Raw genomic sequence first — 16,658 nt, forward strand, 5'->3', positions numbered from 1 at the left:
TCCCACATAAAAATCTTTTTTTTCCTTCTTCTTCTTCTTAGTTTTATTTCCACAAAAGGTCACAAACAGCCAAGGAGGGCAATACACTTTGCCCAGAAACAAGTATTTGTACATCTTTAATTTTTACAGAAAATTGCCAGGATCAAGTGTGTGTGTGTATCTGTACAGCAAGTGCCTGCAGTGCCTATGGAGGCCAGAAGGTTTCAGATTTCCTGGAGATGGAGTTACAGATGGTTGTGAGCTGCCATGAAGGCTGTGACTGTACCTCCAATCCCCCTGAAGAGCAGCAAATGCTCTTAACCACTGAGCAACCTCGCTAGCCCTTTACACATTTTTAAATATCATCATGGGTCCTAACATTTTAACTATAGTCCTTACTTCTCTCTCCTACTTTCAAAAGCTAGGAGAGTTCTAAAGCTGAACTGGTAAGTCTCTTGAAAAGCTTTATCCAACATTGTACTTGATATTAAAATATTACCCTTGTCTATTAAACTGTAAGTTCCTTAAGTATAAGGCCAATTGCAAATTAATTAATCAGTAAATTAAATAATGAATGTGGGTAGTGTTGATGCATGTGAATGGGAGGTCAGAGGACAACTTTGGGGATCATTCCCCATGAACCATACAAAAACTTGTTAGGTTTGTTATGATTTATGTTTTTTTCTTTATTGTTGTTTTGCTTTGATATGGGGTCTGAGTATATATTTCTGGCTGGCTGGCAGTCACTATGTAGACCAGGCTGGTCTTGAATTCATAGAGATTCACCTGCTTCTGCCTCCTGAGTGCTGAGATTAAAGGCGTGCATCTTGTTCTTTGATACAGGGTCTATCACTGGCCTAAAGGTCACCAATTAAGCTAGAATGTTTTCTTCTGGCCTCCATGGGTACCAGGGCACACACAGACATACATGCTGGCAAAACATTTACACACACACATTTTAAAAATTGAGCAATGTTGGTGGTGTAGAGATGGTTCAGCAGTTAAGAGTACCAGAGTTGAGCCAGGCGTGGTGGCGCACACCTTCAATCCCAGCACTTGAGAGGCAGAGGCAGGTGGATTTCTGAGTTCGAGGCCAACCTGGTCTACAGAGTGAGTTCCAGGACAGCCAGGGGTACACAGAGAAATCCTCTCTCAAAAATCCAAAAAAAAAAAAAAAAAAAAAAGAGTACCAGAGTGTGGTTCCCAGCATCCATGTCAGGTGGCTCTCAACCACCTGTAATTCCTCCAATTCCAGGAAACTCTTGATAGTCCTATGGACACCTGCAACCACCCATATGCATACACACACACACACAGTTCAAAAAGGTAGAAGTAGTCTTTGCCAAGTAGAAATAAGTATGTAGGCTATTAAGTAACTCAGCCGAGTTGAGAACTGTTTCTTCTCTCTCGTTTGGGTTAAGAACTCTCTCCTCTTCTCCCCTCCCACCCTTCAAAAAAGAATAAACAGCTGGCACATGCCAGTAATCTCGGCTTTTTGGAAGCACTTGGGAGGCTGAGGCAGGAGGATTGCTGTGATTTCGAGGCCAGCCTGGGTTACCTAATGAAACTGTCTGGAGCAGACAAAAAACCAAATGAACAGTCACAATAGATCCCTCATGTCGCTCTCCCACTTCTACCTGCCTAGGAACTTAAGGAACCCAGACGTTTGGGGTCAGCAGGATAAGGACCACAATTCCACCACAGACTTTTCAGATAAAGAAACCTAATTCTTTCGCCTCAAAGCTTTAGAACCCCAGGTGAAGGTCGCTTTGCCGTGCCGTGCTCTTCCAGGTTACACCATCCTGGTAGGAAGGCAAACACCCGAGAAAAGGAGATCGACTCTGCTTCCACTCTAGAGACCAGCGGGCAGCAGAATATGGGTTTGGTTGTCCCTGTGCACTTCCACCGAGCCTTTAGGCCACACCCATTTCACGGTCCACGCGGTGGCTTGTAGCACCTGTTCTGACGCCGAGGGAAAGGTGGCTCCGTGTCCTTCCTGTCAGAGCTACTCGCGGCGAGCCGGCGACGAGAACTGGCTTCGCTCTCAGAGCCTGGCTTGGTCTGTGCTGACCCCTACCCCAGCAGCCTCCCGTCCGTCCGTCCATACCTGCTCCGCCACAGCACACCTCCACGAAGCGAGCGCACACACGCGCGACCCCCAGACGCCGCCATCTCGCCTCCTCCTGGGCGGACACGCCCCCTTCCGCCTTCGGACGCACGCCCTTGTCGTCACCGGGCCAATCAGGAACGTGGAAGGCTGGGCCCGGAAGCTTCACTGCGTACGGCTCCGCCTCTGCCGGGCCCACCCCCGCGGAGTGTGTGGGCAGGCGATGGGGCCGGCGCGCCGAGGCGATGGGACAGCCGCTCCTGTGCCCGAAAAATCTGAGCCACCTTGTGCTCAGTCACGATGTGTGCATGGCACAAGGATGCTGGCGCCCTCGGAGGCCAGAAGAAGGCGTTGGATCCCTTGGAGCGGGGTGTCTATTCTTATCTCATTGATGGGGCTCCAGAGGTTTATGTAAGAAACATGGAAAGCTGTCAAACTAGGCTCCCGGTGATGGTGCTTTCTCCTGTTCTTTCCAGTTATGAGGGGAAAACGAATTTTTCAGTGGTACATAACAGTTTTGGGGTTTTTTTTTCTAAGCGCTGACTTGGATATTAAGCGCAGCCAGCCCTTGGATATTATTACCGTTTTAAAGGTCAGCGAGGATAAGCAACTTTCTCAAGGGCACATTAACCCCGCAAAGGACTCGCAAATTGTATGATAGAAAATCCAGTATTTCTACATCATTGGCGTCAAAACCCATGATCTGAACACCCCGTCCCCCTTTTAAGGCCCTAGAAAAATGGCTGAACCTGAATGCAAAAACTGAAGGAAGGCAGCCCTGATTTTTCTTCTAGTAAACACCAAATGGATAAGCTAATTCGCGCTTTAGATTATTTCTGGATAGTTACTTAAATTCAGTTACAGCAAAACCAGCCACTAAAGAGAACCTAAGCCGGGCATGGTGGCGCACCCCTTTAATCCCAGCACTCAGGAGGCAGAAGCAGGAAGATTTCTGAGTTCCAGGCCAGCCTGGTCTACAAAGTGAGTTCCAGGACAGCCAGGGCTATACAGAGAAACCCTGTCTCGAAAAACCAAAAAAAAAAAAAAGAGAGAGAGAACCTAAGAAGTCACAAGTTTGATAATTCAAGGCAAACACCTCCCTTTGTCATACTTTTCCAGAGCCTGGAAAAGAAACACACACAACATAATTTTGGTATGGAATTGAGTGTTGTAATTCAAATGATTGAGGTAAGTTATTTCAAAATAACACTGGAATCCCAGTATTTTGGAGTGTCCTGAATTCCAGGCCAGCCTGGGCTACCTAGACCCTGTTTTAACAACAACAACAACAAAACAAAAACCCTAGTTTTATATAACACAGTATTTTTTTCAATTCTTTAGAAAACACGTTATAAATATACTGTATATATCTTTTTTACAAGGAGCAAAACTAAAAACACATGATAAAAGAGGTGGTGAGAGGGCTCGGTGGTTAAGAGCACTAGTTGCTCTTTTAAAGGACCCGGTTCAATTCCCAGCACCAGATGGTGTGTCACAAGTATCTATAACCCCAGTTCCAGGAGATGCCATGCTCTTCTGGCCTCTGAGGGCACCAGGCATGCAAGATGCGAGCAGACACACGTACAGTTAAAACACTCATGTGTGCAGGTTCTGGTTGTGGCCAGAAGGCATTGAATATCTTGTAATTGAAGTTATAGAGAGTTTGAGTTACCTAGTGTGGGTACTGGAAACAAGGTCTTCTAAAAGAGTAGCCAGTGCTCTTAACTACTGAGCCATCTCTCTAAGCCCTGAGAAAATTTATATATTGGATTTGACAATGACTTCTTGGCTGTAACAACAAAAGCACAGAGAACAACAAAAGATAACAGAACTTCAAGGTTTAAAAGTTACCTCTTTTTTGCATCTATTAAGCATGTTAATTTTACTATTATTTCTATTACTAGTTAGTGTGGCCACATTACATTTTAATTATTCACTTAATGTGTATGTTTTGCCTGTTTACATGTATATGCACACCATACGTGTATGGCTAGATCTGGAACTGGAGTTGAATACCATCCTGTGGGTACTAGAAACTCCAGCCTTCTGTAAGAGCATCCAACATGTGTTCTTAACCATTGAACCATCTCTCTAGCCCCTAATTAGAATTTTATTTTTCTGTTATTTTAAGTTATGGATCTGTGTGTAGATATGCCACATTTGTAGGTGTCCCCTTAGACTAGAGGTGTCGCATGCCCCCAGGGCTCATGGGAACCAAAGTCAGGACCTCTGGGAGAACAGTGCATGCTCTTTTTTTTTTGGGGGGGGGGTGTTTTGAGACAGGGTTTCTCTGTATCGCCCTGGCTGTCCTGGAACTCACTTTGTAGACCAGGATGGCCTCGAACTCAGAAATCTGCCTGCCTCTGCCTCCCGAGTGCTGGGATTAAAGGCATGCGCCACCACCGCCCGGCCAGTGCATGCTCTTAACCACTGACTCAACTCTCCAGCTCTCAATTCCTTATATTTTTGAGTCAGGATCATGATATGTAGCCCAGGCTGTCCTGAGACTGGTCTAAAAGTCAGGATCTTCATGTCTTGGCCTCCTAAGTACCAGGGTTACGGTGTGACCCACCATGTGTAACTTATTCAGTTTTCAACGCCTTTTTGAGATAATACCCACATAGAATTAATTCATAATACATTTTAAGTGTAAATCCACTGGATTTCATATATACAAACATGTGCAAGCAATATCAATCATTTTTAGGACATTTAATCATGTATCAGGGAAAGCTCATACTGATCAATGATAATTTCTATGTCCCTCACAGCCCTCACTTGAGTCCTAAGCAGCTACCACCCTACATTCTGTTCCATTGACTTTCCTATTCTTCATTTTCATATAAATGTAATACCATGACGTGTGTACTCTTGCATATTTAATCAGTGTATATGCTGGCTAGTTTTATGTCGACTCAACATAAATTAGGGTCATCTGAGAGGAGGAACCTCAAATGAGAAAATGCCTCTATAAGATCTGGATGTAGGCAGGTATGTAGGGCATTTTCTTAATTAGTGATTAGTGGGGAAGGGTCCAGCCCATTGTGGGTGGTGCTTATCCCTGGACAGGTGGTCCTGGATTTGGTAAGAAAGCAGGTTGAATCACTTCTTGGCCTTTTGGCTAAGATCAAGTGAAGAAAGCAGGTTGAGCAAGCCATGGGGAGCAAGCCAGTAAGCAGCACCCCTCCGTGGCCTGGGCTTCAGCTCCTGCCTCCAGGTTCCTGTCCTGACTTCCCCTCATTGACTGTGACTCAGGATAAAGCCAAATAAGCCCTTTTCTCCCCAAATTTTTGGTCACGGTGTTTCACCACAATCAGACATCCTAAGACAGCGTGTTTTCAGTGATTAGTACATGGAAACCCTGCACTATAAGCTTTCATATACAAGTTTTATGGTCAAGCGTTTTCATTTGTCTCAGGTGCAGACTTTAGAAGCATTTAATTGTTTCAGGAGTTGCCTGAAATGTATTTGTTTAGAAATGGAATTTCTCTGTGTAGTCCTGGTTGTCCTGGAAGTCTCTCTGTACACTAGGCTGGGCTGGCTCTCACAGAGATCCACCTGCCTCTGCCTCCCAAGTGCTGGGATTAAAGGCTGCTGCCACCATAGCCACCATATGCTGCACCTCTTAGCTGTCTGGCCACCTTCCCCTGGGCCAGAGGTTGAGGCAGAGCTTTTCTAATGTTGGCCTTGGGAAACAATGAAGATACAAATACTAATGATAATCTAGAGGCTAAATATAAAGCATACTATTTGGATTGAGTTCTTTATGGATTACTAACTACATGGGTAGGAGTGTAACTTTTTTATTTTTGAGACAGGGTTTCTCTGTGTAGCTCTCTGGCTGTCCTGGCACTCACTCTGTAGACCAGGCTGGCCTCGAACTCAGAAATCCGCCTGCCTCTACCTCCCAAGTGCTGGGATTAAAGGCATGTGCCACCACCACCACCACCACCTGGCTAAACCTAGGAATTCTTGATTGCTAGAAAGCACTCTATCAAACTAAACTAACTAATCTACATCACAATATATTTTGTTTTACAGTAATATAAAAGTTGGGTCAGCAAGCTGGCTCTGCTGGAAGATACTTGCTGCCACGCTGGGAGATTCAACGTCAGTCCCCAGAATCCACATGGTGAAAGCAGAGAATCAATTCTACTAAGAGCACCCTTGCCTACATGAGACCCTGTTTCAAAGATTCTAAAGAGGAGAAAAGATCAGCAGTTCAGAGCACTTGGTGCTCCTACCAAATAATACAAATCTGGGTCCTAGTACCCAAATGTCAGCTTACAACCTTCTATAATTCCAGTTCCAGGGCATCTAGCACCCTCTTCTGGCCTCCATGGCACACACACAGTGCCCTTACAGACACACCTGTGCAAAACATTCACACACATAAAATTAAATACATCTTTTTAAAAGGGGTGGGGTGGGGGTGGGGCTAGGAGGTGGGTTAAGAGAATATACTGCTCATCTATCCCTGAGTTCAATTCCCAGCACCCATGTCAACCACCTGTAACTCAAGCTCCCCATCTGGTACCTCTAGCCTCTGCAGGCACCTCGTTCATGTGCTCACAATCCCCCACCCCCACGTATATATACATAGTTAAAATACTAAATTTTTAAAAAGGGGGAAGTAATATATTTTTCCAAGGTGGGTATACTGACAGCTCAGGTGGCTGAGTCAGGAGACTATAAAGTACAAGGTCAACTCGGCTACATAGTAAGATCTTATCTCAGGAAAAATAATATCATAGAAAGAATGTGTGAAAAGGGAGGAGGAGGGGGAGAGAGAGATAGGGACCTTTAGAAGAATTCCTAGACAAGTTACATATCCAACTTTACCATTCTGACATGTTTACCCGAGTAGGTGATTCCAACTTGATGCCACTTCCAATGAGCCACAGCCAATCAGACAGTGCCTGTTCCACAGTGCATGTCTGCTCTGCTCCTGGAGCTGCACAGAGCCAGACAGTGTGTTATCAGAACCTGAGCAGCCACTACACAGGCCCTTCGAGGAATGGCAAGGATTGAGAGAGGAGAGATTAAACAGCTTTCCAATATTAAGGAGGCTTTTGAGATGGACATGGGCGGGTCTGTGCTCTACTTACACATAGGAAAGCCACTCATTCATTCGTGAAGCCTGAGGCGCCATCACCCAGTCACACTCGGGGACAGAGTCTGAGAAATGTGTCCTTAGGTGTTTAGGTGCTTTCTTGTGTGAATGTCAAACTGTGACTGCCAGTAGTGCATTTACACAACCCTGGATGGTGTGGGTCTGCCATTCAATGAGGTTGTGTTCAGAGAGAGGGGGCTGGAGCCAGAGCTGGATCCTGAGACACTGAACACCCGAGGCACCTGCTTTAACACCCGACTAGGTTCCTGGCCCCTGTGGCCACTTGATGCTCTGAGCATGCAATGCTGAAGTTGCTACCTGTTAGTAAGTCTTCTGACTTTTGACTAAGATTATATTCTAGTTCGGCATTGTAGCACACACCAATAATCCCAGTACTCAGGAGGCAGAAGCAAGCAGATCTTTGTGAGTTTGAAGCCAGCCTGGTCTGCATAGTGAGTTCCAGATCAGCCACATGGTGAGAATACATGGTGAGAGTCTTTCTCAATAATAAATAGACAAATAAAAACAAGAGTGGACTCTAATACAATAAAAACTTACATAGATCAGTAAGCCATTTATTAGCACTATCAAGTATGTACTGTACACAATTGTGCTACATTTTTACAAGACTGGCAATGCACTGGCTTGTTTGCACCAAGACCTGAGTAAAACACATCATCACAGCTGTGACCTCACTAGGTCCCAGGAATTTTTCAGCTCCATTACCATCTTATGGTAATATGCAGTTCATTGACCAAAATGATATTTAGGCGGTAAATAGCTGTAAATATAAAACATTGTTCTAGGTACCAAAGAGACCAGAAGGGTCTAGAGCTAAGAAAATGAAAGGTCCTGACCTTGTAGAGCTTTTGTTATAGTTATTAGCACAGTCAGGGGGGAGGAGCCATAACAAAATGCCTTGGGGTGTGCGGGCAGCAGATATGGAATGGGAGGGGACCATGTTCAAGACCAGCGATCTGGGAATGCAAAGATCTGGATGACGTGATGGAAGTGACCATGCAGGAATGTGAGGGAGGTTCTGGCACAGGAGCAGCAAGCACACCTATTAAGGTGGGAGCATGTCTAATTGGAATATTACCGGAAAAATTCAAACCTACTACCAAGCCCTAAAGAACAAAATAGCCTTGACAATTATCTGAATGGTTTTCAAGAAAAATTTATTTCCATAAATTAATTAATGTAACAGTGGGCATTTAGAGTCACAAACTATCAAACAGAAAAGGAACTGTAGGGTATCATGTATACTAGCATTACATTTCACTGAACTATTAGCCATGATAATACAGGAACACTTGGGACAGCAACTTACTGGCCCAGATCCTAGGTTAAGGAGATCTCTTGTTGAGAATTAAAATCCAACCAACACCAGACAGTCTTATAAAGACAGAACGAGCCTCAGATTTTAGCATGCTGGGCTGGATGGCGGCTAAATGAGGGCCCCAGCTTCACAACCAAGATAGCTTTTGCTGGTCAAAGTGTGGCTAAATTGGAATATTAATTAATTGTGATTTGAACAAAATTTAACTCATCTTCCTAGCCAGTTCTATATAGTTCAGTCCAGGAAAGTAGCCCTCTCCTGACAGGAATGCAGATGAGGACATTCTATACCACTGGCCAATTATTTATGCTTTGGATACAGCCACCCACAATGTGGTCATTAAAAAGGCCCTTTTCATGATACCAGGGGAAAAGCTATAGAAACAAACCAAGGATATTAAAGAAAGCACCAACTGCATACTCCCCTCCCCCCAGGTACCAGGAGGAAAGTATNACAACCTAAAAGTTGGTCTTGCACAGATCTTAATGCACATGGTACAGAGGAGACTGAGCCCCAGCCTGGGGAGATGGAGGGCTGTGTCCACTTGGCTGCACTGCAGCCCCGGACCTGCTGCCACAGCCCTGCAGACTTGCTGCTGCTCTTAGCCTGGTGGGCAGAGGACACACCCAGGGGAAGGATGCCCAGAGGGTGGGATCTAGAACTGACCTCAGGCTGTCTCTGGAGCCCTCACAGAAGACCCTTTCAGGCAAAATTGTGGAAAAAAAAAAAAGTCATGATTTTCACAGCTCTTGGAGGAGCACAAAGTTTAGGATTCACAGCATGAGTTTCTGAGCTCTTCAGGCTCGAGTAAGGCAAAAAAGCTTCATCTCTTCCCACTGCACCTCTCTCAGTCAGCTCTTACAGTAAGGGCAGCAGGAAGACAGACACAATCTGCTTTAACAGGTGATGAGGTACATCTAGATGGATGGAGAGGCGGGATGGGACAGCAGGGGAGGAAAAGAAGACAGGCACTAGTGAGGNAGGAGGNTGCTCTGGCGAGAGACTGANAGGTGGCCAAGGAAACGACTNAANTCTGGCTGGACCTGAGATTTCTCTTCTTTCCCCATAATCATGAAAACACTAAACTTCCGAGGTGAGCTACAGCTAGGTATGTTGTGCTTAATGGCAGCTTCTCATCACTTGGGTGGGAAGTCCCCATCCTCAGAAATTCTACCTTTACAGAACCAATCTATAGGTTTGGCAGGTGACATGCCAGCAGCCACCACCTCCAGTCATTGTCAAAGACCACGGTTCTGAGGACACTAAGGTGTCTCTGAGGCTGGCTGACCACTGTGAAACATGATGGTAAGACAGGAGTGACTGAGTCTCTTAGTTCTGAGCCAGAGGGCAGACCAAGATGGCAGATTTCCTCTTCCATTCNCAGGACAAGTCCTGTGCTCCGAGATGCTAAGAGTCCAGACCAGTGTTTCCAGCCTCTTACATGCCACACTAGTCATGGACAAATTCTAGAGGTCTGTATGCTGGTGGTACCCCAGCTGTGGACACCCCACCTTATTGTCTTCTGGATAATCTGATGCCCCAGTAACCATGGTGGTTAAACTGATGAATGGCTGTTTACTGCCCACTAGCTTGCAAGCTGTCTAACGTACAGTGTCTCAGATGTACTTGTAGAAGGGCAAAATGTGTAACTCATTTCAGTCCCTGAAGTAACAANACAGGGTTCAGAAGCACTGAGTAACTAAAACTCCTGCCCCAACGAGGGAGAGAGATTCAGGTGAACACAGGTCACATTTGTATGGTCTGGGCATCATGTGTAAACCAGGATCTGCGTACACTGCTGAAGACCATCGTGCAAACTAGCCTGTTGTCTTCTGTGATAGAGCTATGACCTGCAAGTCTCCACAGGCCAGCAGGTGTGTGTTAACTTATTTAAGCAGCTGAGGAGGTGAAGGACATGATACGTTTTCCCATACTTATGTCCAGTTTACTGATTAAAGGAAAGGCACATAAAGACCCTGAACTGGTGCCCCTTCTCCTTAGCCACTGACAAATGGGGAATGAAAGAATCCTAGAAGCGTTGGCCAACATTCCAGGACAGCACTGCTCACTCTTCTCTACAGACGAACAGAGAAATATCCCTGGACCAAGCCAGGAGAATGGGAAGAAATGAGCATTGTTCAGTAGCTAGCTTGAGCATCTTAAGCCATCAGCCAAGCAGTTTCTTCTGACCTCTGAGTGGTAGGTGTGAAGAATGAATGGGAGAGGGTGGGATGAGAACACACAGGAGAGGAAGGAGCATAGCGAGGACACTGGGAGGGTGAGCTCTGAGGGCCTGCTGCTCAGACGACGCAGCCTACCACCTGCAGACTCCTCTGGGCGCAAACCTAGAAACTGTGCTACTTGTNGCATGCAAACCTTTCCAGTAGGTTTGACGAGGGAGCAGAGTCCACGAGGCACTCTCAGAGAGCACTGGCTCTGGCCTTTGACAGAACCAGGCACTCTAGCAGCTGAAGATGCTCTTGGTCAGCCTCTGACACCACTGCTAACTTCACCATATACCAACATTTCAGAGAAAACCACACTCCACCTTAACACTTTTTAAGTGGTTACGAGAGAAATCTGCTTTTATGCATGTCACTAAACATGTGTATTCAGTGGGCAGGACTGAGAAGGAGGTGAAAAAGTGCTTCCTCTAGTGAACTACATGAAAAGCTGGGGGTGGGGGAGGGCTGCCTGAAACACATGATTGGGAACACTGCCCCTCCATGTGCTGATCAATGCCTGTCTCCTATTCTCCTAAGACATATATTGTCTTTCTCCTTAATGTCTTACAAAATGGTTTAAAATCACATTTAGAGACCCCAAACATGCAGCAATAATAAAAAACAAAATAAGAAAAAAATGAAAATAATCAACACCATAACATTAAAAAGTGCAACTTACGTTGGGGCCTGGACGGGCTCCTCTGGCACTAGTGACCCGCAGTCACAGATGGGAGAAAAGATGGGGAAAAGCCACAAACACACACAAACACACATTCTCTCAGAATAAAGGTCCTGGGCAGACAGAATCAAAGTCAGGAAACACACCAGTTCATCTTTCTCAGTCACCATAACAAGTTGGTGAGAACACAAGGCCAGGCAGCCAGGTCCTCCCCAGGCCAGGTTTCTAAGTCATCTTGGGCGAGCAGCACCATGAATGAAGAGGAGCTTTCGTGTGGACTCACAGACAACGAGGCCTTAGATTCCTAGTGTTGCTTAAGATGTGTGGCTTTTCCACCTGTGATGGGAGACNGGAAGGAGGTGGCCTGGTCACTCAGGGCCATTCCCAGGAGAAAGGGAGCNTTCCTGAGGCTCTAGACTCAGCAGTAGAATTAGAGGGCCCTTCTTCACCAGCTTCTAAAAAGGCTGCACCTTGAAATAAGTAAAAAGTCATGGGCTGGGCATTGTGAGTGGTTTGGGCACAGGGCTTAAAATCAGGGAACCTCTTCCAGGGAGGTGTGCAGAAGTTCAGAATGGAGGCCCGGAACTGTTCTCAGCAGCTGGCTGATGCTCCTGCTCCTCCTCCTTGGCGAAGAAAGTCTCCAGCTCCATCAGCTTCTGAATCAGAAGAGCATCCAGCTGCTGAGTCTGCAGAGCCGCCTTCTGGGCCCTGGTGAAGCTGCCGGCCAGCTTCACTTTACCTCGAGCTCGTCTCTTTCGAGGGACGGTAAAATCCTGGAATTCCAGAACACGCTTCCTTTTCNGCTGGCTGATAGAGACAAGGGTACCATTTCGTTCTTTGGGTTCCTCAAAGATGGTCTCTAAACACCTAAGGACAGAGCACAAATCAGAATCACCAACAGTCCCAAGCTGTCTGTACTGACTCCCAATTCAACTGTGTCCTGTGGCCAATTGCTGTTTCTATGCATGAGAAAAAGCACACGTGTGTTTATAACTATGTGCACAAAGTGAAAGTTAGAACTGACGGGTGTACAGCAAGACTGAGGCTGGTTCCTCACACTAGTATATATAATAGAGGCTGGTTCCTCACACTAGTGTGCTAACTTCTGGTTTTGTAAATGCTCTCCACAGCAGTTGACACTGGGCCATTGACTGTCACATAGCCCTGGTCAAGATGATTCCCGAGCCCTCTACTTCTGCCTCCCATGTGCTGGGATTACACATGCACTACCACACCAGCACGCAGACAACGAGCCTTTTAAACTATGAACAATATGGAATTCTACCACAAATTTACTTTGAGCTTTCCTTCTGTGAACAAAGCTATTAGTTCACAAACCACAAAATAAAAAATAAATGAAAACTGGTGGCTGGGATCAGCCATAGGACGTTTGCCTAACACACATGAGGGGCCTGGGCTACAACCCAGCATGGTCTTAAAGAAAGGAAAGACAGATAAGATGATGCAAGTCTGTAGTCTCAACTAGCAGGAAGGCTGAAGGACAGTCACTTGATTTGGGGGCAAGCCCTGAGTAGGCCTAGAATTTGGTAACCAGTGGTACATACCTCCAATGGTAACAAACAACATGCACTGTCCTGCATGGGGCTCTTACCTACGAAAGACCCTGAGCTTATTTACATTTTATTAACACTGTCCGATTCGCTTTAAACAGCTATGCATTCTATTTCCTTGTAAGAATGGACCTAAGTTCAGTGAGCACCCTAATAATGGACACTTTTGGTTGTTCCTGTCTTGCCAGTTACCTAGCAATGCTATGAATGGGCTTCTAGGCAGAATGCCTTCCAGGCAGAGCCCATGTCCAGAGTCCTGGGATAAAATACCAGTATTCTCTTCCTTCAACCCAGACAAATCAGGCAATTTAGTGCCCGTCACTGCTTTGAACTGACTTTAGACCCAGAGCAGGCCAGTGATACCACATCAGTATCTGGGCTAAGATCATGGCTGAAGCAGTAACTACAAGCCCAGATGAAACACGGCAATGTATTCATCAAGACCCACCTGTAAAGCACACAGACTGTTACATAGGCCCGAATCCCATTTCATATCACTGACCCCAATACAAGAACTCAGACCCCTATTCTAGCTACTTTTTTGTTTTGTTTTGTTTTTCGAGACAGGGTTTCTCTGTGTAACCCTGGCTGTCCTGGCACTCACTCTGTAGACCAGGCTGGCCTCGAACTCAGAAATCCGACTGCCTCTGCCTCCCAAGTACTGGGATTAAAGGCGTGCGCTACCACGCCCAGCTTTCTAGCTACTTCTAAAGCCCAACACTGGACTAGATATGGGGCCACCTGTAATACAGAGCTTTCCAGAGGCAGAAGCAGGTGGATCTGTGAATTTTAGACTAGCCAAGCATGCATGATGAGACTGCCCCACAAAAAAANAAAAAAAAAAAAAAAAAAAAAAAAAAAAAAAAACAACAAGAAAAGTCCAGTCAATACTGGGTAGAGTTGAGTTGAAATGCTTTTCTACCCAAGAAAGGTGAGAGGCATCAGTCAGTCCAGCACTGCCCGAGCCTGGCTGCAGGACTCACCTGCTAGCAGGAGGAGACTTGTAATTCTTGTTTGTATAGATTTCCTCTAAACTAAACTCCTTCTTCTTTAACCTGTGAAGAGAAGAGACAATCCTCACTAGCTGTCACTGTCATAAACTCTTCCAAGTTAAAAACGAGAAAAACTGTTCATCCCACTACTGGCCACTAGAGCTGCAGGAACTGCTCAGGCCCTGGCACATCAGGAAAGTACTCTAATACAGTTTCATACCAGCTGTGTCCTGTGCCAGGGTGCCTGCCTCTTTGGCATTTTGGGTTCTACGAGACAAGGTCTCACTAGGTAGCCCAGTCAGACACTCCTGCCTCCTCTGAAAGCTGGGGACACATGCACGAGCCTGCGCCCAGATACTTTCTCTCCATGAGCAGTGCTGGGCCTTGTGAATGCTGGACAGGTGCTGGACCACTAACCTGGCCACATACTCTTTTTTTATTCTTCATGGCTTAGAAATGATAAGCTTTAGTGGCTGGCAAGAATTTAATGAACACAATGAACTTTTATTGGGTGAGTTGGTTAGTTTATTCATTCACTCATTCATTTATTTATAAGATAAGATTTCTCTGTATAGCCCTGGCTATCCTGGAACTCCCCCCAACCCCACCCCCCAAAAAGAGAAAAAAGAAAAAAGGAAAAAGAAAAAAGTGTAAATCCACAATGATACAACACTGACCGACCTTTCAAGTGTCTGCTTCCTCTTTTTGACAAGATCTAAGTTCGGGAATTTTGCACATTTTAAAATTGGGCTGTTCATTTCCTCACTGAGTTTTAAGAGTTTGTGGTGCAAGGATACACAGCTCAGGGGTATGGAACTTCCCTGGCCATGCAATAAGGACCCAGGGCTGATCTTAAGTACCGCTGGGCAGAACGAGGGGAGGAGGTGTGTATTCTGGACAATAGTCCTCGCTTAGATTTTCCCTTTCTTTTCTTTTCTTTTCTTTTTTCTTTTCGGTTTTTCAAGACAGGGTTTCTGTGTGTAGCCCTGGCTGTCTCGGAACTCACTCTGTAGACCAGGCTGGCCTCAAACTCAGAAATCTACCTGCCTCTGTGTTCCCAAGTGCTGGGATTAAAGGCATGAGATAAAGAGAGCTGTGAGCTACCATGTCGGTGCTAGGAATTGAACACCAGTCGTGAAAGAGCAGCAAGTGCTCTTAATGGCCAGCCATCTCTTATCCTGAGAACCCTCTCTAACTCCAGTTCCTGGGGATTTGATGCCTTCTCCTGTTCTCTGCAGACCCAGCACACTGATAGTGCATATACGTATACAAGGCTATTCACACATAGTTTATTTTTAAAAATCTTAAAAAGACAAGCTCTCTAACTGAACTGCAAGCTTACTGTTATACGATTTTGGAGTAGGCTATAGAGCTATTCAGTAAACCTCCACCCCCACATAATGTATTGGTCCACCTTACACTGCGGAGTTGAGCTGCATTTGTGGGGATGCCATAGAAAGAAATGCACTAAAAAACTTCTGGTGGTGTGCAGCAGCTTCTTGCCGCTTCCAAGGACTCAAGCTGATTGGATGCACATGCTGAGGCAAGGCACATGGAGGACACGTGATGTTTGGAGGGACTAAATAGGACTCCATGGAGTGAAGGAGACAGAGCTTGGCTTGCTGGTACAGCTAGCTGTAGAACATTTGTGGGTCTCCCATCTTTGCTGATCTTCACCTCTCTGAGAGAGGCACAGCTGAGAACATCTCCTGGTGTTCCTCCTGGTCCCTCCTGCTGACTCAAGCTGAGGCCTGACTGTCTCTGCTAGGTTATGTCACTGCTGTTGCATCTGTGACGTGTTTGTGAGTGGATCGAGCTGCCACTGTCTGCTAACCTGTGGAATGAACAGCTAATTTCCAGACAACACAGAGTTGCTCCAAAAAACCTTTCTAAACAGGCCCACTTCCCCATATCCTCTCTTTTCTACTACTCTGGTGGGTGGTAGGCTGTTAGAAGGAAGGTGCAAAGTATCTGTTCAGAAGTACCCTGAAATGTTACCTTGTACATACCTGGGAAATAGCAGAGGGTACAATTGAGAACATTCTCCCTAAAGGAAGTTCATAGCTTCCAGGAAGACTGATCACTCTCTGTCTCTTGATTTCAATATAAACAAGATGAAAAGGCATGGATACATGAATATGGAGGCCTCAAACATTCAGACCATAGCATAGTAGAGGGACATTCAGTGAAGAGCGGAGGGATAGTTCCTCTGCAATAGTCAGGTGTATCACAGGGACTCACTAACCCTAACAAAAAGCAGACACAAGCTTAGATAACTGGTGGCCGCTTATCAAGTTTAAAGGGAAGATCAATCAATGGACTTACACATTGCTAACAGCCATTCTAACACAGTCAAGGGAACGTGAGCAAGATCAAATTGGTTCCACAGGGGTCGTCTGTTAGGCCATGGTTTGTTTGTCCAACCAGGAAAAACAGCCATATCAATAATAGAAGGATTTACCATCTCAACAGACAATACAACAAAATGAAGACTACGACGACACCATTTGTTTCCACACAAACTGGGATCTGGCGTGACTACTGTGAAGGGTGGCCCCTGATCTAATCCACTATTATGGGCAACCTTGTGTTAAGTATTAGTAATAAATAAATAAGTCGAAGGAAAGAACTATATTGGCTATAAACTGAACTT

General features: G+C 45.6%; 2 protein-coding genes across 2 annotated transcripts in view; both read right to left on the reverse strand.

Annotated features, from left to right (window-relative positions):
* Nucleotides 1-2,173, reverse strand: part of Pisd (phosphatidylserine decarboxylase) — a 45,983-nt gene extending 43,810 nt beyond the window's left edge. Inside the window, 1 exon segment of the mRNA XM_021161698.2 lies at nucleotides 2,087-2,173. Coding sequence (XP_021017357.1) covers nucleotides 2,087-2,151 — 65 coding nt within the window. The 5' untranslated portion in view covers nucleotides 2,152-2,173.
* Nucleotides 2,174-8,360: 6,187 nt separating this feature from the next.
* Prr14l (proline rich 14 like) overlaps nucleotides 8,361-16,658 on the reverse strand; it is a 290,921-nt gene continuing 282,623 nt past the window's right edge. The window contains 2 exon segments of the mRNA XM_029477407.1: nucleotides 8,361-12,309; nucleotides 13,997-14,068. Coding sequence (XP_029333267.1) covers nucleotides 12,009-12,309; nucleotides 13,997-14,068 — 373 coding nt within the window. The 3' untranslated portion in view covers nucleotides 8,361-12,008.

The sequence above is a fragment of the Mus caroli genome, chromosome 5 (assembly GCF_900094665.2).
Source record: "Mus caroli chromosome 5, CAROLI_EIJ_v1.1, whole genome shotgun sequence".
NCBI lineage: Eukaryota > Metazoa > Chordata > Mammalia > Rodentia > Muridae > Mus > Mus caroli.